The sequence below is a fragment of the Mastacembelus armatus genome, chromosome 8 (genome assembly GCF_900324485.2).
Source record: "Mastacembelus armatus chromosome 8, fMasArm1.2, whole genome shotgun sequence".
Lineage (NCBI taxonomy): Eukaryota > Metazoa > Chordata > Actinopteri > Synbranchiformes > Mastacembelidae > Mastacembelus > Mastacembelus armatus.
The window spans coordinates 1236479-1264461 of record NC_046640.1 but is presented as its reverse complement, the minus strand read 5'-3'; the positions used below and the strand labels follow the sequence as shown (position 1 = coordinate 1264461).

General features: G+C 40.3%; 1 protein-coding gene across 7 annotated transcripts; it reads right to left on the bottom strand.

Moving 5' to 3' along the window:
• Positions 1 to 39: 39 nt before the first annotated feature.
• Positions 40 to 27742, bottom strand: wipi1 (WD repeat domain, phosphoinositide interacting 1). 7 transcript variants are annotated; one of them, XM_026325962.1, is made up of 13 exons: positions 27403 to 27742; positions 23040 to 23122; positions 19609 to 19778; positions 12607 to 12703; positions 11740 to 11837; positions 9974 to 10066; positions 8187 to 8257; positions 4922 to 5029; positions 4658 to 4825; positions 4146 to 4253; positions 3058 to 3194; positions 535 to 664; positions 40 to 149 (listed from the first exon to the last, which is right to left on the bottom strand). In XM_026325962.1, the coding sequence occupies exons 1-13, from the start codon at positions 27483 to 27485 to the stop codon at positions 71 to 73; spliced, it is 1425 nt and encodes a 474-aa protein (XP_026181747.1). In that variant the 5' UTR covers positions 27486 to 27742; the 3' UTR covers positions 40 to 70. The 7 variants fall into 7 exon arrangements, 6 of the variants coding, with proteins under 6 accessions (XP_026181747.1, XP_026181750.1, XP_026181749.1 ...); XM_026325965.1 differs by having other exon boundaries at positions 564 to 664; XM_026325964.1 differs by having other exon boundaries at positions 4658 to 4822.
• Positions 27743 to 27983: the final 241 nt, after the last annotated feature.

Below are 27983 nucleotides of genomic sequence, written 5' to 3'. Positions count from 1 at the left end.
AAAAACTTAGCACCCTGAAAGTCTGTTTTTTCTTTGCAGTTCACTTGCTGGTGCCTGTATGTCCACCTGTCTATTTGTCCATCTCTCCTTCTGCCCAATCACAAGCACCCCTCCTGGCCATCTCCAGTTCCATCACGACACCAATTAATCTGTTAAGACACATGAACACACCCATTTGTCAAATGCAGTTCACAACCCAGTTCCTGGTATGCACTTAAAGGGCAAAGCAAAGATTTTCACATTGGATAACGATTTGAACATTCAGGAAAACTTTGTGAACACTTATGTGAAAGGTGATGCTAAAAAATCTGAATTATAATTCAACAATCTATAGCCTAAAGATGTGTACCTAAAAAACTTGTCAATGTAGTCAACAGTTTATTGATTCTGTTAAGGCAACTTTGTGCAGTGGTCCTGACTATTAAAGTGCTGTGTCATCTTTTCTGAACTTTGACAGAGAACCAGTGAACTTGCAACCTTTCAATCCTTGGTTTTATGTTTACATTAATTATTTATCACATCTAGATGTTACACCTGGAAATCTGGCTTTGAGCACTTCTCACCGGAGGAAATTCATTCTCATCATCCAGACACACAGGTCCTGCAGCAAACTCGTGTTCTGGAATGACTTCACCCTTCTTTGCCCCACCATCTTCAGAGTAGCCTTGGTAGGAATATATGAGGCAGGCAGACATCATTAGAAAAGCCAAGGGCATTACGCAACAACAATGTGGTCATATTATGCTTTTTGTGATTTTTATCTCTTTTATATATTGTTGTGATGCAAGACATCCATGTTAAATGTCTTGAAAGTTCCAAAACCTGATATATACCTGAAATATTTTAAAATGCTCAATGTAAGAGAAAAGCTCAGGATTTAGCCTGTTGTGGTCATCCTTGTTAACTACACTGAAACTCTGCTGTGGAAGCTCCGGGCCTCAGCTTCAGGTCCAGCCTGCTCCAGCACCAGAGTAGACCCACCAGATCAAGGCTGTAGGACTGCAACTTTAATGACATTTATGTCTGTATACTAAAAGTTGTCAGTGCAGTGGAAGCACTGGCAGACACTAGTGGATATTATTCATACGTCCTGATTGTTGATTGATGGTGGGGTTGAGGTGGTGGAAGGATTGGCGCTGGACCCAAATGCAGCCAAATGCAGACAAACCAGACTCAGGTACAGTGGAGAACACTCTCCGCCCTCGAAACATGAACTGTCTTACAGACAACTCCGCCACTTGGTGTAAAAACTAAATAACTAAACTCGGGAAATCCCTCACAAACTAAGTACTAGCATTAACATTATCATACATCAATCCTCCAATGAGGAACAAAGGGAACAGGAGGGTATATATACATTGGAGCACAAGACTAATTAAACCCAAATGAAACTAATCCAGACTAATGAGACATAAAGTTACCTGAACTCAACAAGGCTAAACAGGAAGTCAAAAACCAACATAAAAGCCCATACAGGAAATCATAACGATCGAACGAGTAGTATGTGTGAAAACTGTTAAAAGTGAAAAGGGAGGAAAATATTTTCCATTTACTTGTATTTATATTTAATACTGTACAGCTGATATTATCATTAAGTTCAAAAGGCATATACGATTAGTTTTACTGAGCAAGTCCAGCAATGAAAATGGGTAATTTATACCTGAGCACTCGAATGAACGTTGGACTTTCACCTAAAGCAAGAGACAATGTTATTTCCTGTCAGCACCTTTTATATGAACAAAGGCTGAGAAACACTTGTAGGTGTGTTCTTGTGTACTTGTGTTCTTGCAGACTAGTGAAACAGGCAAGAAAGTAACCTTTTACATTTACATATGTGGTCAGTCTTACCATGTAATGCCAGAGTGGAAATTTGAACAGGATCACAGAGTGGAAATTTGAAGATTCAAGCCTGCGAACGAATACAGGTCTAACTAGCAAGCAGTTATTCTTTTGACTGGATGGATTTGCTGGAAAATCAATCTGGTCTCAAGGTTAAAGTTTATAATGATAATGTTATACTCTAATGTCATACATTCAACATTATGTTTGTGGTAACAGTATAGTTTGATTTTCTCCATTACCAGTTGTATTGATGTTACATGTGCCATGTATTGATTGTGTGTGACTTTATTTGCAGGAAGAGGAGGTGTGTCTGCTGGTCAACCCTTGGTGGATTGGTGCCTTTAAAAAGGAGAGTGGGACCTTAGCTCGGGGGCATCTTAGACGGCGGTTCTGCAGGCAGGACGCACGGGATCCAAGGAAGAACCTGGCTCCGCCTCCTGTTTGTCTAGGTTCCTGTTGCAACGTAGCAGTCCTGTGTTTCGGCTCCTTTCTGTATTTGTTTAGTTAGATCTGTTAGGTGTTGGGCGCGGTGGCTTGTTTTTCCTACGTTTATTAATTTCTGTTAGGGGTCAGATTATGTCAGGTAGGGACAGAGGAGACAAGTCTGGTGCGACGGTCCTAAGGCGGGCTGGCTTGGCTTGTTTCCTACTTTTGTTTGGTTTGGCCGACCCATCACCGCCTTTTTGTTTTCTGTTTTTGTAACTTAATGGCTAGGTGGATCTACATATCTACATTTGTGTGTTTTTCTGTTGTCGGAATGATTTATTTAATCAATAAATTGTGGTTTTGAGTTATTTGTGATGTGCTTAATGTTGGCCTCTTTTTTTTTGTTTAGTGGAGGTCGTAAAAATTGATAATGATGACAATGCTTATGATGTCAGCAAGGATGCTAGTGTCCCAGTTGCTGTGTTCTCCTGTTTAGTTTGGACTCTTAGTTCAATCACACCAGGTCCAAACTTCCAAGTGTGTTAGTCCAAACTTGGCCCAGTTAGCACAGGAATATACCTTGTATCATACCTGAGAAACTGACAAAATATTTCATATAAATAAAGATAATAATGTAAAAAAAAATGGAGGGAGTGGTGGGGGTATGTATTTACAGTCTTCATGCTTCGAATATTAATAATACTATGATATAATGACATAATAACATTAGTAACCATAATAATAAAGCTAAAATACTATAAGAGTTGTAATGTATAAGTGATTACTAACCAGTGAGGGTTGCGGTGACAGGACCAGAGGCTGGTAAGGCAGCAGTGGCAGCATATGATGGACAGGGTTGTGGTGGCCCTGTGGCTTCTAACTCTTCTGACTCTGTTCCTTCATTTTCCTCATCAGCACCAAAAAGCCTTGGGAGGAAGTGAGAGAAGAAAGCAAGGATATCAGGAAAATCAACTCTACACTTGATTTGCAACTTGTTTTTTGAGTCTTCGAAAAATGGTAGATCACTGAATATTAATGAAAGTCTTTGAGGTTTACACTTTTTCCTAATCCTGTACCTTCCAGGTTCAGTTCATTTCAAATCTATTTTATTAATATATCACCAAATCACAATAAAAATAATTTTATGGCACCAAAATACTACACAGTATTACAGAGTTAAAATACTGAGGAATCCTTCTAGAGCAAACAATTGGCAACAACAGGGAGAAAAAATGCCCTTTACATAAAGAGACGTCTGACTAACATTTACCCCCACTGGTTATGCTGAGTGGAGAGCAGAGAGAAAAACTGATCTGCTAGTTTTCAAGTAGGATGTGGAGAGTCAGGGGAGACAGGTATAGGGTAAATCCCATCTGCCTTAATTGCATTCATGTTCCCCTGGCTTGCAAGGCAGAGGATCAAGAAAACATGTTTAAAGAAACACGATACAACCCTTCCTCCGACCTTTCTTCTCTGCTATCCATTCATCCCAACTGCTCAAGCCGATAGCCGCCCAAACTGAGCTTGGTTCGGCTCGAGGTTTCTTGTGTTAAAGGGAATTTTTCCTCCCCACTGTGGAGAAGTGCAAGCTCAAGAGAGATTTATAGAGTTTTCTGTATAAAAGTATAAGCACTATTGCCAGAGCTCATAAAAGAAACAAGCAACATGGTCTAAAGAATTGATTTGGCCCTAAAAAAACAAAAAGTTTACAAAAACTCCACTCCTTGGTTAAACAGAGCTTTGGTTTGCAAATTTATCTTCAAGAAGACCACTGATCTATTTTGAATCCTATTTTATTGGCTGCAAAATTTCTCCCTTCTCACTTATTTTTTAAGTCTAATACTTAACATCCAGTGTGAAATCAGGTAGAGCCTCACCTGTGTTTGTGGGCCAACATACACTCGCCTCCATCCTGAGGATCCAGGTTATAGATGAATAGCTGGCCATCAGCCGTGGCCACCAGCAGCCGTGGAAGCTTCTGGATCCTGAAATATCAGGCTGAGTTTCCCTTACAGTTTTTTCCAAACAATCCTAATCATTAACTTTAGTCCATCCCAACAGGAACAAGAATTTTATTGATTGTCACCATAAAAAACAGGATCACTGAATTAGTAATTAGGACAAATAAAAACTGTCCTCACAGTGTCAACTCAAGTCCTCTGCTGGCCTAATAGCCAATCCAGTGCCAGATCTACTTATTACCTCTTTTAAATTCTTAACTAAAACAACTGAGAAGCTAAGGTAACCAGCTACCGGAACCTGTCCCTATATGGAAGTGATGACTCTCGTTGTCAAGGAAACATTAAATGCCTTAACATTAAAGCATAACTTACAACACACACAAATGCAGAATAACAGAGTGTAATGCAAAAATGTAGCTGCTGCTCACATAGCCAGGGTGCAGACATTCTTCTGGCCAGACGATTGGAGGTGAACAGTAGCGAAGGCTCGGTCCTGGCTCATCATGCCAGAGACCTGAGCAGGGAGGTAGCTGCTGGCTGCTGAGAACATCCTCCCCACGTAGGCTGACCAGGTGGCTGCCTTGTCCTCTCCACTGCTAAAAAACAAAAACCAATTTGCAAAAGTTTAGTTGCAATAGTTTTCCTTGTGTGTGTGTGTGTGTGTGCGTGTGTGTGTGTGTGTGTGTGTGTACCATTGTCCCACTTGTTCCACTTTAAAGATATGCACTGTCTCTGTGTTGCTGGAAGCAGATAGGTACTGGCCATCAGGGCTGAAGGATAAAGAGCTTATACTGACGTACCTGCAGACAAACAGAGACCTAAAATTGAATATAAACACATAGAGCAAACTTGCACCAACACTTAGGAAGAGTAGTTAGTAATATCTAGTGGACAATTAACTTTGAGCATTAGTGGGCTATTAATTAAGATCTGTGGATCTCAGCGACAGATCTTGTGCCATATCACAAATATAAACCAGCTATCAGCATGTAATAGTCACTAATGCAACCACAAGGGGGCACAATCCAGTGTCTTCATGTGCTGGTCCCAAGCCCGGGTAAATGTTGTGTCAGGAAGGGAATCCAATGTAAAATTTAAGCCAAATCAAACATGAAAATCACAAATATGACTTCCATACTGGATTGGTCGTGGCCTGGGATAACAACAACCGCCACTGGTGCTGTTGACCTGAGGATTTTGCTAGGAATGTTCTGGAGGTGAAGAGAGTGTCAGATAGGGTGATGAGTCTGAAGCTGGAAGTTGAAGGTGTGATGTTGAATGTTGTCAGTGTTTATGCCCCACAGGTAGGATGTGAGTTAGAAGAGAAGGAGAAATTCTGGAGGGAGATGGATGAGGTGATTCTGGGTATCCCTAGTGGTGAGAGAGTGGTGATTGGGGCAGACTTCAACGGACATGTTGGTGAGGGAAACAGGGGTGATGAGGAAGTGATGGGTAAGTTTGGTATGCAGGACAGGAATGCAGAAGGACAGATGGTGGTAGACTTCGCAAAAAGGATGGAAATGGCTGTAGTGAACACAAACACAACCTGAAAGAGATCAGTGACTGCAAAGTAGTGGCTGGGGAGAGTGTAGCCAGACAGCATAGGATAGTGGTGTATAGGATGACTCTGGTGGTGAGGAAGATGAAGAGGACAAGGGCAGAGCAGAGGACCAAGTGGTGGAAGCTGAAAAAGGAAGAGTATTGTGTGGCTTTCAGGGAGGAGCTGAAACAGGCTCTTGGAGGTCAGGAGGTCAGCTAAAGTGATCAGAGAAACAGGTAGGAAGGTACTTGGTGTGTAATCTGGAAAGAGGAAAGAAGATAAGGAGACTTGGTAATGGAATGAGGAAGTTCAGGAGTGTGTTAAGAGGAAAAGGTTAGCTAAGAAGAAGTGGGACACTGAGAGGACAGAAGAGAACAGACAGGAGTATAGGGAGTTGTAGCGTAAGGTGAAGGTAGAGGTGGCAAAGGCCAAACAAAGGGCATATGAGGATTTGTATGATAGGTTGGACACTAAGGAGGATTTGGACAGGTTGGCGAGGCAGAGAGACAGAGATGGGAAGGATGTGCAGCAAGTTAGGGTGATTAAGGATAGGGATGGAAATGTGTTGACAGGTGCCACAAGTGTGATGGAAAGATGGAAGGAATACTTTGAAGAGTTGATGAATGAGGAAAATGTCAGAGAGCACAGAGTAGAAGAGGTGACTGTTGTGGAGCAGGAAGCAGCAAAGATCAGTAAGGATGAAGTGAGGAAGGCGTTGAAGAGGATGAAGAGTGGAAAGGCAGTTGGTCCTGACGACATACCTGTGGAAGTATGGAAGTGGTGCCCATTTTTAAGACATAAAAGGAATAAAGCTGATGAGTCACACAATGAAGTTATGGGAAAGAGTAGTAAAGGCTAGGCTGAGGTCAGAAATGAGCATTTGTGAGCAGCAGTATGGTTTCATGCCAAGAAAGAGTACCACAGAAGCAATATTTGCTTTGAGAATGCTGATGGAGAAGTACAGAGAAGGCCAGAAGGAGCTGCATTGTGTCTTTGTAGATTTGGAAAAAGCGTATGACAGGGTGACAAGAGAGAAGCTGTGGTTTTGTATGAGGAAGTCTGGAGTGGCAGAGAAGTATGTTGGAGTGGTGCAAGACATGTATAAGAGCTGTAAGACAGTGGTGAGGTGTGCTGTAGGGGTGACAGAGGAGTTCAAGGTGGAGGTGGGACTGCACCAAGGATCGGCTTTGAGCCCCTTCTTGTTTGCTGTGGTGATGGACAGGCTGACAGATGAGGTTAGACAGGAATCTCCGTGGACCATGATGTTTGCAGATGACATTGTCATCTGTAGTGAGAATAAGGAGCAGGTGGAGGAAAATCTAGAGAGGTGGAGGTTTGCTCTGAAAAGGAGAGGAATGAAGCTTAGTTGCAGTAAAACAGAGTACATGTGTGTAAATGAGAGGGACTCAAGTTGAACGGTGAGGTTACAGGGAGTAGAGGTGAAGAAGGTGGGGGATTTAAAGTACCTAGGTTCAACAGTCCAGAGCAACAGAGAGTGTGGAAAAGAAGTGAAGAGACGTGTGCAAGCAGGTTGGAACGGGTGGAGGAAAGTGTCAGGTGTGATGTGTGACAAAAGAGTGTCAGCAAGAATGAAAGTAAAGGTGGACAAGACAGTGGTGAGACCAGCAATGTTGTCTGGTTTAGAGACAGTGGCACTGAGAAAAAGACAGGAGGCAGAGCTGGAGGTAGCAGAGCTGAAGATGTTGAGGTTCCCAGAGAGAACCAAAAGCAGAATGGGAGGCAGAGCCTTTAGTTATCAAGCTCCTCTCCTATGGAACCAGCTCCCAGTCTGGGTTCAGGAGGCAGACACTCTCTATACTTTTAAGGCTAGACTTAAAACCTTCCTCTTTGACAAAGCATATAGTTAGGGTTGCCTGAAGCCAGCCCTGAACCATCCCTTAGTTATGCTGCTATAGGCCTAGACTGCCCGAGGACCATCGGTGCACTCTCTATACAGTATACTACTGTATGTTGTACAGCAAACAAACAGGAGACAGGGTTATTAGCAGTAGGCTAATCTTTAGCACTATCAGTGGGTCAAATGTAATACTCCAACAACAGCACATGCCTTATATCAAATACTGTTAAATAGTAAACACATCTACTTTGGAAAGAAGTGCTTAAAAAATTGCACACTTGAGCATATTTGTTTTCAACACATACAATTTTTGCCTCCACTCCTGGTTGTTAAAGGTAGTTCTGCCTGCTCTGAGATCAGAGGTTTCAAGTTTTCCATTGTACTCCTAAAATCTGCATATATCTGCTTGGGGAACCACCAATGGCCTTCAGATTTGTTGGTGTCAAAAGTTTGAATCTCAGATTTCAGGGGATCAAACAGCTCTTTCAGTACAGGAATGTCATAACATATGAAAAACATATTTTTGAGTGAAGGGGGTCTGATGCCCGTGAACTCTGACCTCTTCATTCCCCGGCGAAACTCAAACAGACGCAGACCCTCAGGAATAGAGAACACTCGGATGACAGTGCCCTGGAGAAACAGACAGACAATGAGGCACTAGCTTTACTTTGGTTTACAAGACTTTTATGTATTTTTAGCAGAGAAAAAAATTATTCTGTTTAGAACTTAGTGTAAAGCTGCTGCCTTTTCCTTAGTTTATATATAATAGCAGCAAAAGTCTTAAAGCCTATCTATCATTAAAGTGTCACTACCAGGAAGCTCAAAGTGGCAAGTGTCCATCCATTGAAAGTGCTGAGTAAATGTTACAATAATCTGCCTGTCAGATTGTGGAATTTTCCTTGCCTTGCTTGCTTGAGGAAAAAGCCAAAAAAATGAAAAGAATTCATCCTCTGGGGATCTTAAATATTCTGTACAGAGCCAATTTAACAGAAATTCAGCCTTAACTTTTGAATTCTCTTGACATAGAGGTGAAAGGAGGTGAAAGCAAAGATATGGCCTAATGCTACTGTATAGGGAAGGAGATCATCACAATAAAAAGGATTCAATCTCCAGGGACCATGAACATCATTAACCCTCTGGTGTGCACGCTATTCTATACTTTTTAAAGCATAAGACGAGTAAAAAAATGACACATTGTTTTTCAATGGTATTGTATTCATAGGGTTTCATTGTAATATCTTTAAATAAAACGTATTTATTCAATTATCTTTCTGTCTTGGTCAGGGGCAATTTTAGACCCTTTGTAAGGTGCTCAGGCACAACTACATTTCATCTCAATACCCCTAAAAATTGTAATAATAAGTAACTATTAAGCCTAATGTCAGATTTCACAAACACATTGTTCAACCACACACAAACAGTAGGAGAAGAAGGAGGTAGTGATGGATTTCGTGGTGAAGATTAAATCCAGTTGCTGCCTGTTGTGACTGTGAACACTGGGTCGTTGTTACTGTGACTTAGAAAGTGTGTGTTAATAGTCCCATGGTGTGAATACTGTCAGACAACGTTAGTTGATTGAGCTGAGCACTTGCCAGGTAATGAGATACTGTAACTGTAACAGGTAGACCACTTGGCATAGGGCTCTGTATACACATTCTGCTTAGGGCTGAGCACCTATAACAGTTTGACACTACAGTCGTCCCTGGTCTGGTCACATATAACTCACAATTACAGATATGGGTCAAAATTGCCCAACAGTTTTACTTTTGTTTTCAAAAACAGTACTTTTTTCAAATATACTGGTTTTGCAACAATTCATACTTGAAATAAAATCATTTCTGACTCACTTTTTAAAATATTCACTTCATTATAATCGCATCATATAGGTGATTACAGTGTTATTGACCTGACTGGTGATTTTCATTATCAATAGACATATAACTATTATCATAAATAGGTGAAACTGGGATCCTGAGGGGTGTGGTCCACAACAAAATGTTCCCCTAACTAGAAATACATGAAGAAATTAAAGATTCATTAAATTTCATTGAGAATACATACATGGCATTTTTTAACTGTCTTGCACATATCAACAGGGTAATAATACAAAAATAATACAATAATACAAAAATGTATTTTCTAAAAAAAATTGAATGAAATAATATGAAAATTATTGTTTGTGGTGTTAAAAAACAACCTGGTAGGGGAATTCATGTCAGAGTGTTACTATGAAGTCGATGGTCCTGACTGCAGCCTTGGGACTAACTCTTGTCCCATGTTTAGACAAAATTGTCTGTATCAGGGGACTAAAACTTGAAAAGGTTGGTGGTCTTTGATGGGTCTTACTCTCTCTGAGGCACTGGCAAGTTTGGTGGCCAAGGTGTTGAAGGTAAGAGCTGCCAGAAGACTGTCATGAGCCGGGATTGTTGTTGCTGTTGTCTGAAATGACCAAGAGAACGACACAAAAGACAGAAGGAAAGAGAGCTAATCCACACTGATATAATGCTGTGTCTAGAGATTTGGACTGTGTTTGGACTGCTATATGACTGCTATATGCTATATGTTTGGACTGCTAAACCTGTATTAGCTTCACCTGCTGCATCATGGACTTCCAAAAACTATTAAAAACACATCAGTGACTCACACTGTTGTTCCTTTATTACCATGAATAGACACAGAACTGTTTATTTTGACTCATTCCCATTGCACTATCCTGTTGTTCAAAATACTTACAAAGCAGTAATTATGTATTAACCCCTCTGCTGAAAACACTCCCAAACAAATATGCCAATTCTAACATTTGTTAAGAACTACCTTCATTAGGTACTGTAAGATATTAGTAAACTAAATCAAAACTATATTCCTACAAGAGGGCTTAGAGCTGAGAGAAGACAGGAAGTACTGAGAGACACACTAACACACTGTGCTTTGGGCTGTCTAGCTTGCATATGGCTATGAGTAACAAGAAGCTATTATTATTATTATTGTTGTTGTTATTATTATTATCATTATTGACACTAATATAATTTCTAATTTATCTCTTTGAATAAACCTGAAAAATTGCATGTTGGCGCATGAGAGGATCTGCAGGAATAATGGGATAAACTGCAGAAATGCAGGTGCAAAAAGCTTGTAGAGACTGACCCAAGAACGTTTTGTTAAAGAGAGGTCTTTAACATCATACAAAGTGAAGCCTTTCCCAAAAAATAAAAAGGCTTCAGACCACAAGAAAAATCTTTAAGATGTAAGATACAAGTCGACATCAGATGTCACTATCAGAACAAATGGTACCAGACAAACAGTACACTGAGAGAAGAAAACATGACCTTGGATAATGCTGCTTTAGAAAAAAATGCTAGTGAAAACACAGAAAGAGAAAGGAGTATCAGAGAAAACAGTATCACTGCCATCCCATGGGTAAGCTTGGTTCTAGCAACCAGTTCAGTTTTTAGGTGTGTGCCTAAAAGACAGTTAAAACACGGTGTTTTATATTTTTAAAGATTAATCTGGCTTATGAAAGTTATTTAACCTCTCTCTCTTGTTTTCATAAAGTGTATTTACATACAAAAGAAAGTGATATCTTCTGACCAGAGCGAATATCTTGGTGTTCTCTAATACAGAGAACATTTGTTGATGTAAGGGTAAGGTCATAAGTTGCTACAATGGGAAAAGCTAAGGTGATTCTTTTTGTAATGGTTGCTTTAATATGCTGCCATAGAAAGGAACTTTAAATACACCGATATAGAATATTTTTGAATAGAATATCAATGAGTTTCTAGATAGTTTTTTTCCAAAAATGACATTTTTAGCTTTTCAGCATCATGAGACTGGAAAATGAAGCTGCTAACGCCTAAAAAGGCATTATTTAGAGTATTATTAACATTCTAGTTAATTTTCTACCTATTTAAATATTCTTTTGCAACTGGGCAGACGAGTAAGTCTATGATGGATTTTATGAATCACTCTGTATGCTATATTGACATTTACTGCATAAGCTAGACAATAACAATACAATGAAACTGCAATAAAATAAGTTCAGTCAATTTTACATCATCGAGGATGATAGAAAGTAGGCCCATATTTGAGATGTTCTGTGATGACATGTTGCTCACCAAATTGATGGCATCATACACTATGATCTCCCCACTGGTGGCGCTGCCAGGATATGCCAGGTAGGAGTTGGAATGGTTGATAGAAAGAGCACAAAGACCTGCAGGAGGAGAGCTGATTTAGGCAGAACTGGGAAAAAGGATAAATATCAGCTTAGACCTGAACAGAAGAAGTCCCCCAGGCCGGAAGTCACTGGGGCTGGAAGTCCCTACAACACACATCTGCCCGACATTATGAGTAGTTTAAGAGGACCATGAAGTGGGTACCAATCAAAGATTTGACATGTTCACAGCATACAGCAACATCTAATATCCATATATTGTCGAAGCTGATTCATTATGATGAGATGCCTGAAAGAACGTTAATGTAATCAATTTTTCATCATTAATGAGTTATTAATGATAACCTGATTTAGGCTGTAACTTTGAAGCTGAAGTTGTTCATTAACATTACTAATAATTTACGTATATTACACAAGATCTCTGAACAGTTAAATTAAATACAGACAAACAGAAAATAAGACTTTATTAAAAATGAAATTCTGACATTGGCGTTTCATTGGCACTATGTTATCTGCCAATAGAGCAGGAGTGGCATACGATTTCACAGCTACTTGGTAATAAACCTATTTCTGATATTAAAATCAGTTCAAAGCATAACTAAAGGTATAATACATAAAGATATTTAACAACCTGTGTTATTATTTTCATCTTGGCCATGCCTTCAAATTTGGCCATGTATGATGTATTTTTCCTTTATCAGCTAGTTTAACTTGTAATAAAGTGTCAGAAGTTGTTTCAGTTGTCTAGATCAGATTGTGTGTGTGAGCCACATCTGTACACTTCCAAGCTGATTGTATTAATGCTTACCTGCAGGGTTGGATGGCGTGTTGAGTAGAATCTTTAGCAGCTTCATGTCTTTGATGTTATGGATATAAACAGACTCTTCAAGGCACACCACAAGTCTCTGCAAGACATAGTAGCGCTCAAATGATTACAGTCCAAAGAAATGCAGGTAGAATTGGCTGTGCACAATGAATTCCTCAAAACTGCAGCTTCACACGTTGCTTTTTGAGACAAGAAACACCATAATTCACTTCATCACAATATGCAAAGCTGTAGTGGTGGTGGGACTGCAGGCCCTGGGTGCTTCCACTTAATCAGGCAATATTTTTGTCAAACTTGCTGTGACTCCAGTGTATATTTACTCAACAACTGAATCAGAGAACACATAACAACACAAGACAACACCTCATCCAGAAGCTTAACTTGGCTCCAAAAGCCCTCCACTTCTACACTTTTTGGAGCAAGACTGATGGATTGGGCAACCAGGTGATTTGTAATCAGTTTGTGTCTTACTGTGATCATTTTTTGACTGTTTAGCTGTCTGTATCAACTGTTATTTGATTTGCATGTTTTTGTAGCCATTTAGCACACATTTCTATTCATTTTTTTTTACTTTATTTGTTTTGCATTCTTAAAATACTTTTGTTGTCTTTAGTGATTTTGTGTCTCTATGTAGTTGTTTTGTTGTGTTCTTTAACGGAAGAAACCTCCAGCACAACCAGGCTCAGTTTGGGCGAGTTGATAGAACAGGACCTGATATTCCCAGGCAGTCTCCCATCCAAGTACTAACCAGGCCCGGGCCTGCTTAGTTTCCAAGAACAGGCAGGATTGGGCGCTCGCAGGAATGGTATTTTTTGTTATTATATGGCTTTTTGTCTCCTTGTGGTTCCCAGAGTTTCCAAAAGCAGAATGGGAGGCAGAGCCTTTAGCTATCAAGCTCCTCTCTTGTGGAACCAGCTCCCAGCCTGGGTTCAGGAGGCAGACACTCTCTGTACTTTTAAGGCTAGACTAGAATTGAACATCATCACTTTCACATTAGTTCATGCAGTTGTCAAATTATTATGACTCATGAACTCTGTACTCTGTATAAGTAGCTTCACCCCTTCAATTTGTGCATATACATCTCAAAATAAATTTACAACACAGTAAAATGTGTAGAGTGAAGGGACGTGAATACTTTCTTAAGTAACTGTATATACTGTAAATTCAGTAAAATGGATTGTTGTCAGGAGAAACTTCATCTTCACTTATTGAGAGGGTCCAATATCAACCAATGACTTGCTGTAAGTTAAAGTTAAAACACATTTATGGATCTCAACAGAATCACAACACACAACAGTAGCTGTCTTGGGATATAAAGCAATGTACTGAGAGGAAGGCAGCAGAATACTGAACAAGACAGGGCAATTCAAAGACATCAAACCATCCTGGATGAAATACGAGCCACATTTGTGGACCCTGTAATTAACCACAGACTTACAATGACAGAGTCTGGTCACCACGCACTGCATAATGTAGTTTCCATGAATCATCTCACACACAGGCTGGGTTAAGTCTGGCAAAAGGTAGGCAACATGGCAGGCCAGCATGGTGGTAACATTACCATGTGAGCCACAGTTTTAGAAAATGATGTACATATATTCCCGCAACTGGAACATACAACACCCAATACCTGCTAACTCTCCTGGATACCCTCTTCAGGGTGCTTATTCCTGAAAATAAGAGAGTATCCAACTGGTGAGAAATGGTTTGCTGAACTATGTAATTGTGTGGGACAATCAGTCCATTGACATGCACAGTTAAGTCGAGCTACTGTTACAGCTCGACTAGGTGATTTAATTGGAGTACTGTACAATTAATGTATTGATCGAAGTATGCCTGACCCTGCTACAACAGGTGGCAATATGCTCCCTTTTAGAACAGGACCTTTTTCCAGGTGCCCTATTATGTCACAGACCAAACACAAACAGGTTAGCTAGCAGCATGTCAAGTGGTGAAAACAAAGAAAACCTCATAGTACATACTGTTTTCCTTCAGCATAAACTGTCTCCTCCAAAAATGCACCAGTCTCATTGTAGTTTGTTTTCTTACCACCTTTTTCTTCTGCTACACATTTTGTTCAACCTCTGGGTCAAAGCCTGGGCCTACACCATTTGTGTCCAATTAAGGTGTGTACATGCAGGAGTCCCAACTCCCAACCGCATTCTCTGGGCGTTGGTCCAAGAATTTTTTTTTTTATGATTTCAGGTGAACCAACATGTTTTATTTTGTAGTATTTTAAAAGTCTAGGTGTATTTGGACTAATCCAATTAGTCAGACTAACACAACATCATGTAACTAATTTTCACCACCCATACATTCAACATCCATATATTCATTAGCTATACCCGCTTATTCCTAACCAGGGTCACAGGGATCTGCTGGAGTCTATCCCAGCTCTCTTTGGGTGAAAGGCAGGGGTCCACCCTGGACAGGTCACCAGTCCATCACAGGGCCACATAGAGACAAACAACCTCACACACTCACACTCACTCCTATGGGCAATTTACAGTCACCAATCAACCTGACATACATGTTTTTGGACTGTGGGAGGAAACCAGAGTACCTGGAGAAAACCCACGCAAGCACAGGGAGAACATGCAAACTCCACACAGATAGGTCCCTGTTGGGTTTCTAACCAGGAACCTTCTTGCTGTGAGGCAACAGTGCTAACCACTAATCCACCATGCTGCTGCTGGTCTCTAAACATTTAGCTTATTATTTTGGATTATTTTAACAGGGCTGACTAATTCAAAAACCTAAGAATTCACTTTTAAAATATGAACTATAGGTTTTGGGTGAGGTATATCCTTTGGTGATATACTATAATATTGTCCTGCATATACAGTGGGTACGGAAAGTATTCAGACCCCTTTACATTTTTCACTCTTTGTGTCATTGCAGCCATTTGCCAAAATCAAAAAAGTTCATTTTATTTCTCATTAATGTACACTCAGCACCCCATCTTGACAGGAAAAAACAGAAATGTAGAAATTTTTGCAAATTTATTAAAAAAGAAAAACTGAAATATCACATGGTCATAAGTATTCAGACCCTGTGCTCAGTATTGAGTAGAAGCACCCTTTTGAGCTAGTACAGCCATGAAGTCTTCTTGGGAATGATGCAACAAGTTTTTCACACCTGGATTTGGGGATCCTCTGCCATTCTTCCTTGCAGATCCTCTCCAGTTCTGTCAGGGTGGATGGTGAACGTTGGTGGACAGCCATTTTCAGGTCTCTCCAGAGATGCTCAATTGGGTTTAGGTCAGGGCTCTGGCTGGGCCAGTCAAGAACGGTCACAGAGTTGTTCCGAAGCCACTCCTTTGTTATTTTAGCTGTGTGCTTAGGTTCACTGTCCTGTTGAAAGGTGAACCTTCGGCCCAGTCTGAGGTCCTGAGCACTCTGGAAAAGGTTTTCTTCCAGGATATCTCTGTACTTGGCCACATTCATCTTTCCTTCAGTTGCAACCAGTCGTCCTGTCCCTGCAGCTGAAAAACACCCCCACAACATGATGCTCCCACCACCATGTTTCACTGTAGGGATTGTATTGGGCAGGTGATGAGCAGTGCCTGCTTTTCTCCACACATACCGCTTAGAATTAACGCCAAAAAGTTCAATCTTGGTCTCATCAGACCAGAGAATCTTATTTCTCATTGTCTGGGAGTCCTTCATGTGTTTTTTGGCAAACTCTATGCGGGCTTTCATGTGTCTTGCACTGAGGAGAGGCTTCCGTCGGGCCACTCTGCCATAAAGCCCCGACTGGTGGAGGGCTACAGTGATAGTTGACTTTGTGGAACTTTCTCCCATCTCCCTACTGCATCTCTGGAGCTCAGCCACAGTGATCTTTGGGTTCTTCTTTACCTCTCTCACCAAGGCTCCTCTCCCACGATTGCTCAGTTTGGCTGGACAGCCAGGTCTAGGAAGAGTTCTGGTTATCCCAAACTTTTTCCATTTGAGGATTATGGAGGCCACTGTGCTCTTAGGAACCTTGAGTGCTGCAGAAATTCTTTTGTAACCTTGGCCAGATCTGTGCCTTGCCACAGTTCTGTCTCTGAGCTCCTTGGGCAGTTCCTTCGACCTCATGATTCTCATTTGCTCTGACATGCACTGTGAGCTGTAAGGTCTTATATAGACAGGTGTGTGCCTTTCCTAATCAAGTCCAATCAGTTTAATTAAACACAGCTGGACTCCAATGAAGGAGCAGAACCATCTCAAGGAGGATCAGAAGAAATGGACAGCATGTGAGTTAAATATGAGTGTCACTGCAAAGGGTCTGAATACTTATGACCATGTGATATTTCAGTTTTTCTTTTTTAATAAATTTGCAAAAAATTCCACATTTCTGTTTTTTTCTGTCAAGATGGGGTGCTGAGTGTACATTAATGAGAAATAAAATGAACTTTTTTGATTTTGGCAAATGGCTGCAATGACACAAAGAGTGAAACATTTAAAGGGGTCTGAATACTTTCCGTACCCACTGTATAAATTCTTTTGACAAATACATAGAAAGTTTGGAGATGATAGTGTTGTTTCAAAAAATAAGCCAAAGCTACTGCGAAAAACTGTAAGCACTGTGTTTGTACGGTTATAGGTACAATCTCAACATGTGGGGCTGCACAACACCTTGCCACCTTTATCCATTTCCTCATTTGAAGAAGCCTCTCCAACCTATATTTAGGTATAAGACAGGTCAAAACAAATCAAGGAGCATTTAAAGAGGTGGGTGAAATTCCTCTCAGGCTGTGGCAGTACTTACCTGTGTGTTACATTCCAGCACATGAAGCTACTAAAATGAAGGAACATGGCACAATCAAGCTGGAATGGTGTTTATAGTCATGGGAGATTTTTGTTTGCCAATCAAGGGAAGCAATCAACATTATATGTTAAACAATACTAAAAAAAGTGGACAGCTTGTTCTCTGATGTATCACACATGGAATAGCAGCATCTGCTTAGGATGTCTCTGGGCACAGTTGTTGGCATGGTCACAGTAGTGGGAAATGTTCAATTCAAACAAAAGATTTCCTCTGTTGGAAAGGTTTGTTACATACCTGCATGAGACAGCAGGTCAGAAGGGCTCTGGTTATTTGACTTGTGTGTGTGTGTGTGTGTCTAGAAGGCCAAAGCCACAGGCTCAAGACAGACTGACATACATCAGACACAAGGAGTGCAACATGCCAAGGTGAAGCTCTAGTTTTCCTCACATGGAAAATCAGAAAATGAACTTGATCCAGATGTATAGACACCAAGCATATACCTCTATATAGGGGATACAGATACCTTTTAAGTGACTATAGAGATGTTGAGGTAGGTTCAAGATCAATATAAGTGTAACTGTGGTAATATATCTCATGGAACAAATATTCCCAGATATGACGTTCCACAGGGAATTGATGAGTGATAAAGAGACACATTTCACTCCACAGAGACAGATAGAGTGAATGGTGTATAAAAACGAGGAAAGCAGAATGAATCTATGCTACAAGGTGCCATCAAAATCTGAGCAGGGGAAACAAGGGGATGGACAGTAAAACCAGACCGTTGTGTGTAACAACGTTGTGGTAGTAATGTTACCTTCATCCTCCTAGAAAATGACACGAGACAGCCACCAGAGTAAAAAAGATCACATATTCTCATCACAGTTTCATCCTGAATCTGCACACATGAACCAGAATGCTTAAACCCAACACCAACATGGGATCAAGAGAATTAACAATAAAAGACACTGGGAATTAGAAAATGGAAACATGCACAAGAAATGTAGATTTTCTGATCAGCTGTGTTCCATGTGGTGATTCCAAACCTCATTGGCTCAGACACATTTTCAGATGGGACTGTTGCAATAAGATCTGGACAAATTCAGAAACTACCTATAAGGTTTACAGTGTAACAGTGGTGATATTATATAGGGCAGTATAATCCCTTTCGCCACAGTGCCTTGTGGTACTTGACCCATGAACCAAAGAACTTAGATGAGGGCAGATTGGTGGTGCTAGTAACTGAACATAGGAAATATACAGTTCCAGGGCTGCAATGGTCAGTAACTACCAAAAGGGAATGACAATGTGTGAACTAGCAACAAGATCTTGGGCAGTTGCACCTCAGTGATGCTTGTGCTGAGTCAAAGCAAGGCTGTCTTCTCTAGAAAGACTTCTGTAGCACAAACTGCTGTAAAACTCAAAGCTGGCTATAGTAGATGTGTACCAAAACACACATCGCAACTTGCTGCATATGAGACTGCATAGATGCAGACAGGTTAGAGAGCCCATGCTGACCTCTGTCCCCTGCCAAGAACAGTGGACAGATTATCAGCAGAATTGGACCACTGAGCAATGGAAGAAGGTGGCCTGTTCTGATCATTCATGTGGTCTGCTGGGATGTCTGTGTGTTTGCCTTAGGAAGAGATTGGGACGTACTGGAAAAACAAGGTCAAACATCCATGTGGGCCACCACGCAACTTAATGGGTCTGCTGCTCTCTTGTTGCCAGATACCAGTGGAGCCTTCAGAGGTTTTGTGGAGGGTCAGAGTTGTTTTGGTAGCATGAGAAAGACAATGTTAGGAAGGGGGGTCCTAATGCTATGACTGATCAGTGTAACTGACAATGTGGAGTTGTTCCAGGCAATCATATATTGATTAGGCATTGTGTTTTTCATGTGCCATCACAGACAACACTTATCAATCAAAGAGAAGCTGTGAACCAAAGGTATTTCTATCAAACTTAACTTATCACAACCAATAATATTCACAAAAGTCAACTTGTATCAAGAACCCATTCATGGAACAGTTGACTCACATTGAGAGGAAGTTGTGGGTTTATCCATACAGATAGAGCAACACAGCAGGTTTAATATGCAGCACAATGTTGATCTGATTGATGTAGAGAAGGTGCAGTAATTCATATACTGCACCTTACTGTCATATTCAAGGGCTGACAAACTAAAGGACTAAGATGAGGGCAGGTTAGTGGTGCTGACACGGGGTAGCTCACCTGTCTGTTCAACTTGACAGCTAGAATCTTGTTGGGGTAGCTGTAGCTACAGATCTCTGTCCCTTTCTTGAAGTGGTTAACATTCATGCGCTGTGGCATGGTGCTGCTCACCACAACGACCAGACTGCTGGAGAACAGGCGCTCCACGATGAAGACATCTGGAATCTCTGCTGGGGAATGGGAAGCAGACAGAGAGTGATGTAGACACAGCTTTAATGTTGACTTTTTCAAACTATCACTTATACTCAAGCTGGAGATTAAACTAACACAAATCTTCATCAAGAGAAATACAGCTTTTATAACCTCTTGACTCCAACTGAAACCAATGCTCCAATCAAGTTTGTTCACTGTTCACACCTGGTTCTTGTTTAAGCCATTTCTTCACTTGTGTAAAAAAAACTTAGTTCTGATTGTGATCCTATGTCTAGTGGTAACATGTCCCATAACTGTGAGCCTTTTAATCAGAAAGATGACAGGCTGGAAGTAGTTTATAAAACCCAGTAAAGTACATTTTAAAGAATTTGACAGTAATGCCATTTATTGGTCTCTGAACTTTTCTCTTTAAGGTTGGCTTGCTTGATTACTGATTGCAAAGCCTGGCTTCAGATGATCAGGCAGTAGGATAGATGCAATAAAATCATAGCATACTTATACTGATGTTTTGATAGATAAACATGATCTTATCATCCAAAAAACAGTTTAAATGTATCCTCACTCTCTTCTTCAATTCAATTTCCTTTTAGTCAGTATAGATTGTAAACAATGGAGAGTTTTTCCTCTCCACTGTCACCAAGTGCTTCCTCATAAGGGATTTGATGGGTTTTTTCTTTTTTGTAAAGTGCCTTGAGATGATTGAATTGTGATTTGGCGCTATACAAATACACTGAATTGAACTGAATTGAAATCTATTCAGCACTCCATTTCTTTAATATCAGACACACTGAAAACACACTATTTAACTCATAGCAATATACACATGTATTTTAAAAACCCAAGGGATCATTTTAAATGTATCAGCTGAGCTCTTTGAACTGAAAACCACATCCTTCATGGAAGATAGAGTCTGCAGTTTGCAGTTGTAAGGCATAGAATATTTACAAGCTTCACACTATCTATATAAACACAATAACTTTAAACTATTAGCAACTATTATCTAATGACATAAAACAATCTTTCTACATAGTCTATCCCTGTACATCAATGCTAGCATTAGCATTCTTTAGAAAGTTAAAAAATATATGTAACTTCAAAAGCAAACATATCCACATTCATATCTGTTGCAGCTGCTTTAGACTTCACAAATGCCATGATTCTACTATCCAGAGGAAGTACAGTACAGATAGTAATATTTCATACACTTCTTATCCCTCTTGTTGTGTCTTGCTTGCCTTTACTTTCACAACAGGTCATTTTGAGAAGCATGACCCAAAAAGTGAGTAACAATGTTGCTATTAAAAACACGAAGCAGTCACTGAGAATCCTCACAGCATCTCAGGATGACATAACTCAGATTTAAACGTAATGTCTCATTGTCAGTCAGCCTAGACCTGACTGTGCAGACTACAAGCACACCGACTCATGAGTAATGTGTAATTATAGCAAGCTTGGCCTTGCCTGAGCATTCAGCCGCTGCAACCCCACAGCGACTGCTGTGATGTGGAGATGTAGACTTTCCAGGTGGTCTACCTACTGAGATAATCACTGTTTCTGTTTACATGCAAAAAGAACTCCTTTCCTCACTTAGTTATTCATGTAGTCTGGCTGTGTGAACCCCCACATGAAACTGGTGACTGTAGCTGTGTTTCCATCCAAATGTTGCACGCATTTGGAAATGTGGGCTGAAAAAGTGTCAATCAGTACCTTTGCTCAGTGGAGCTGTATTCTGAAGATGTCTAATGAGATGGCAAGGATATTTAAAGAATTCCTGTTACTCTTCTTAATTCAGTTTTAGTTGTGCTAGTGTTGTGGTGCTTACCACCAGTATGTTAACCTTTTAAAGGAAACACACTGTCCATGTCTTTAAATCTGCTGAATGTATGAGTTTTGTAGCATTTGAGTCTTGCTGATATTTGACAATAACATCATAGATATTGACAATTTCAATGTAAAATAATAGTTTGAGGATGTGAGAAAGTTAGCATAGTGATGAGATTAGGTTAAAAGCACCCTATGTCTAAATATAACCTCAAAGAGCTACTAGTATGGCTGTAGATAAATACTTTTCACAGGTGCAAGTTTATATTCAGCTATTTTTTTATGGTTGCAATGTATGCTTTGCTGAAATTGGAAAATTAATGTTTTATTAAAGTGCACATATTATGCTCATTTTCAGGTTTATATTTTTATTTATACTTTTCTTCCAAATGTCAATTTTGACAGTAGGTTTGTCTAAAACGGTCTATTTTCAGTCTGGTTTTAGACAGGACTTACTGAAATGATCTTCCCTTGTTTTTAGATTTTCTACCTCTTACCTGCTACACTGCTTCTTTTTTGTTAATTAAAATAAATTGTATATACTTTTAATTTGTGCATGCCTTCGGTCTTTAATTTGTTGTTACAAATGATCTGAAGACAAACTGCTTTGATTGTCCTTTATGCCAATGTAGTAATTGATGTATTATCTGGCCATTTACTTTAAAAGCTTTTGTTAACAGTTGGGGTTTAGCTGGGAATAGGTGAGTGAGTTGTTTGTATATTTGTAGTGTTGTGTAATACTGTTTTTTAGGGTTTTGTTATGTTGTATTTGTGTCTGTTGGACCTCTTTAAAACCTTGAAAATAAAAATACATTATCTTGTCATATTTAAGGACTTTCATGATGCTAATACACTGAAACCATAATGATGGACGGGGTGTGTACTCTTCATAGCTTTTCCCATGCTGACACACATTCTAGCTCTCTGACTGTCTTATGTAGAACATTGATTACATTTAAACATCCACTGGTTTGTTCTGGATTTTTTGACAATGTTTTAAAAACTTTGTATATTAAAAGACTGGTAAGGGAACAAAGGTTAACTTGTTCAACCAGAACAATAGATTATACATTTGTGGTAAATGTGACTAGTGTTTGGAAAACGCAATATGACTTTTAGGCAAATCTGCAGAGATGTGACGTGGCCTGCCATGTGAGCTCATCCACAGCAGACACATCAGTCTGGGACAAATCAATAAATATAACAGCTCAGTTCACATGAGAACACAGCTTGTTTGTCACATAAACCATAATTAATGTAGGTCAATTATCTACACAAGCCACATGACTGATTCTGGTGTTTGTGCTGTCATCATTTAATGGCTAAGCTAACAAATGGGACAGATTACTCTTCTCAGTGTAGCAGTACCACCACTGAATGAAGTCTGGTATATCTTTAGATAGTAACTTTTACACTCAAAAGTATATTTAGCCCTTGCTGCAGAGATCCATACTGACCACTCTCATGAATGCAGTCCAGCTTTTCCACCATGGTCAGAGAAAATAGCTTGTATCCAGTCTTTGTTCCCAAAGCCAGGGACCTATAATATACACACATATAGATCTATCATCAGTACCATCTATAAAAGTACAAACGTACAATCACAGACATTCTGCAGGGAAAGGATGAATAAATGTCTATGCACTCTGTCTGGAAATACAGGGAAAATGACGTGACACTGTAAAGTTGACTTTGGGTGCATTAATTACACTAAGTTTCCTTGTCCCTTCTATAGAGAGCCACCTAGTGGGAAACTGTCATTGAAAATAAGTAAATATTTCAGCTCTCACAAGTTCAAAGGGACTAAACAAACTCTCAACTTGGCTGACGCTGTTTTTCTGTTGTCATATATTAGTGAAAATGTATTAGTTTAGTTGTTATTGCATAACCAAAAAAAGTTGCAAAAGTATGGACTTACAATTGCATGGAAGCAGCAAACAGATAACTCTATGTGCAAATGAAGACTGTGAGATATAGTTGAACGTTACAGATACACTGCTGTATGTCTTGCCTCTGAAAGTTTCCAAAGATTCATGTAATTATTCACATGATGTCTTTGGGCTTGAGATTTTTTTATAGAAATACAATCACTAAAAGGTAGAGAAGGATTTGAAAGAAGTGTATATTCAGGAGGCAGAAACGGTCCAGTGGAAGCTATTGAGTTGTATTTTCCAGTTCTTTTTCACTCTCAAAATACTGTTCACAAGCTTTATAAATGAACTTTCAAGATAAAATAAAAGTGTTTGACCAGACAAAAAATGTATCCCTGAAAAAGAAATCAGCACAGGTGCTTTAACCAGAGTCAGAGTGGTTAGAGTTAGCATAGCTATTGAAATATCAGAAATCACAAATAGTTGAGTCCAACTATTCTGTTGCTTCCTCCCACTGACATTAAGTTTCATTTTGCATGGGAATTTGCATTCTAAAAGCATGGTATCAAGAAAAATAATGTATCATATATGATACATGAGTTTTTGAGCCCTCAAAATTACTAAAAAATTGCATTGTATCACATACAAATTGAAACTAATATTAATATTTGAATTTTTTTTTTTGTTCAGAATGACCAATAAAGGCTCCAGTTTCAAAGAATTAGAATTTTCTGTCAATTATTTAATGGCTTGGGCTTTACAGGGTTAAGGTTGTTTTTCCTTTTCTTATTAATTTTGAGGCCCATTTTTAAAAATGGGAACTATGTCAAAGATTAAGGTTGTAACACTGTACTGGACAAGAGTGGAGGTCTGCAAGGAGTCAGAAACACATTTCTGGTTGGGGGCCCCCAAACAGGTTATTTTGGCTAGGATGGATAGGATCAGGAATGAGTACATCAGAGGGACAGCTCATGTTAGATGTTTTTGGAGAAAAAGCCAGGGAAGCCAGATTGAGATGGTTTGGACATGTTCAGAGGAGGGACAGTGAATACATAAAAGGATGCTGAGGTTAGAGCTGCCAGGAAGGAGGCCTAGAGGAAGACCAAAGAGGAGGTTCTTGGATGTAGTGTAGGAGGACATGAGGATAGTTGGTGTGGGTGAGGAGGATACAGAGGATAGGGTTGAATGGAGGCAGATGATTCACTGTGGTGACCCCTGAAGGGAGCAGCCGAGAGGAAAAGAAGATGATTTTCGGCTTTTGTGTCATAAGAATTGGAACTAAATTTCACTATGTTTGCCACCTGTCAACTTAGTATTTCATAATTTCCCCCTCAACTCAAGGGAAGATTGAAGTGAAGCTGGGCGCCATCTACAGTTCAGAGTTTGCCTTTAACTCTCCCTGACTCATGTTGAAACATATGGTGATGATACCACACATGGTGTGACAAAATGTGGCATCAGGAGGGACCCTGCTATGACGGGATATGACATGACCTAGTATGAGAACATGTGGTAACAATGCGTGGGATGATGCGACCTAATGCCTAATGTATATAGTCAACACTAGTCATAGTGTCTCTGCTGGTCCAGTTCAACAGAACTGAGTTAAAAATGTGTGCACATCACCAGTCAAGCAGGTGATTTCTCTGTTTTTGCTTTATGATTTAAAGGGGGAAAAAACTGTTTAAAAGAATGGGACTGTGAATTAAACATGTCCACAGTGTGAGACCTTTGCTGATATTCAACTGCTGTCATTACAGGTTCATTTGATGTCTCATCAAACAAGCCAACCAACTTTCTGACTCTCCGTTTCTTACATGCTCGTATACAGCCTTACAGAATGTATCCTGAGCTAGCAGGCACTGTAGTCTAAACAGAGAATTTTTAACCTGTTTAAGCCCTAATGTCTGTTTTTCATAGGTCAGTGGGCACCTGTGCTTTCATTCCTTGCCCTATGGTCTCTGCATTCTTGTCCTGTCTTATCTTGTTTCTGAACAAGAGGAAACCTGCAGAACCCAGCAGAAAACTAGAATTCAGCTGTTGGAAAACTGATACTGCTGCATAGGGTGGGGGTAGATTGAATACACCTGAATGTACACAGGACTTTGTTTCACAATATCCCCCTCTTATCTTTGGATTACTGCAGCACTTTAAAAAGATGAGCAGCATGTCCAAGGCAGGTCTGCATATGACTGCCTGCATAATGTACAATAAGTGGATGTTGTCAAACATAAGGTTAACTTATATATTTGTTTGCCATTATTATTGTTTAACAAGAGGCCTTGTGGCATGAAAGCTTTTTTGAATTCCCCAGAAAACTCTGGCTGATATGATGTGGACACTTTGAATTACCCAACATGGAGCACTACAAAGGTCAGGGTTAAAGGCAGGCTCTTTCAATTTAATGGATGTGCAGGTTTGTGCAAATTGTTTTATGTGTATAACAATGTTAGAAAATATAGAAGTGTGACTGAAAAGCTCAGAGGAAAGAAATTAAAACTCCAACAATACAGACACTTCAAATGGTCTAGCAGCAGTAGCTCTGCTGACAACAGAGGAGCAGAACAGCAGAGTGGCTTCAGGGCCACAGCTCCCAGTGAATCCAGTTCAATGACGAGGCAATATCTTAAGGATAACCAGTAGGCAGGAGACAACAGGAAGCTAGTCTGACTGTCTTTAGCCAGATAATGTTCTGCAGAGGGCAGCATGGTGACTTAGTGGTTAGCACTGTTGCCTCACAGCAAGAAGGTTCCTGGTTAGAAACCCAGCAGGAGCCTTTCTGTGTGGAGTTTGCATGTTCTCCCTGAGCTTGTGTGGGTTTTCTCCAGGTACTCTGGTTTCCTCCCACAGTCCAAAAACATGTATGTCAGGTTGATTGGTGACTCTAAATTGCCCATAGGAGTGAGTGTGAATGTGTGAGGTTGTTTGTCTCTATGTGGCCCTGTGATGGACTGGGGACCTGTCCAGGGTGGACCCCTGCCTTTCACCCAAAGAGAGCTGGGATAGACTCCAGCAGATCCCTGTGACCCTGGTTAGGAATAAGCAGGTATTGATAATGGATGGATGGATGGATGGATGGATGGATGTTCTGCAGATATTCTAATATTTCTGTGATTAGCTGAGACTTACAGAATTGTATGAACAAAGTCAAAAATATATGTATTGTATTTACTGCTGTACTGTCCACATTGAATTCTGAGCTCACATTCTATAGCTGAATAACTTTTAGTTAGCAAGAAAAAGACACACAAACTAATGCAAACTACAATGAGACATCCTGCACACCTACCGTTCCTTTATAATGTTATTATACCTTGTTATATGCCTTATACTTTATGGTTAGTTTTTGTTAATAGTGTATCTACTCAAGGTCGTGGACTACTAAAACTGTTTCTGACATGGCTTTTGATTGGGTCCAGCCTGGACAGATCACCAGTCCATCACAGGGTTGACACAGAGACAAACACTCAAACTCACATTCACACCTATGGGCAACTTAGAGTCACTAGTAAGCCTAGCCCCAACCTGCATGTGTTTGGACTGGGAGGAAGCTATCTGTAGAAACCCACACAGACACGAAGAGAACCCAGAACCTTATTGCTATGAGGTCACAGTGGTAACCACAGCACCATCCACAATTAGACTATAACAGAACAAATATACAGTGCAGTAAAAGATTATTTATGTGTATCTGTTCAGATGGGGGGCTAGGGATAACTTTGTTCCATATTTCTCACGTGACAACACTAAATCCTGCTCCTCAGGAGTCAAGTTGGTGAAGTGCTCTTTGATAGTTGGAAAAGAACTGACTGTTCATTTGACTACAAATTCTTATTTCCATTTACTCGTCTAAATCGCTGAAGGGACTATCTGTCTGCTTGCGTCTCGTTTAAGCAGAGAAATCAGGATGATTTCCGATGAGTCATCTGCTCCTTATATGCTTGCTTACGTGGAGTCTTGGTTGAAAGAGGCACAGCCAAACACCGATCCGTCCGGTCCGCCAGGCCAGCCAGCACCCACTGCGGTCTCCATCCCGATTCCCAGCGACCTCCTTTCCTCCCTCCGCCCTGGATTGGAGGCCTGGGATCGGCTGCAGCTTTTCGCTCGATGTCGGCGGAAGACGGCTCCAATGTGGAAGAATTGTGGATCGGTGGTGTGTGCTCGAAGCAGAGCCCAGGGCTTTCTCCGTTGGAAATTAATTCAAAGTCAGCTTCAGTGCAGTTATTGCACAGGGCGGCGAGTCAGACACTGGAGGAGCAGAAGCAAAACAAGAACAGCTGACGGCGCAACGTCACAGCTTCGCTTCTTTCTATTGGCTGTTAGTGAAACCATGAAGTCGCTATCTTCTGTTTTGATTGGTCAGGTTTTGCAATTACTTGTTTGTATTGGTAGCAGGCACGTGCGCAGACAGTTCCTGTACTTTTTCAGCCCACAAATCAAGAAAACAAAGTATATATTGTAAAGGAGTTACACAACATGTTTCTTTTGCTCCCCACTGACGAACAATAGTTTCCATGTGTAAACCCTGAT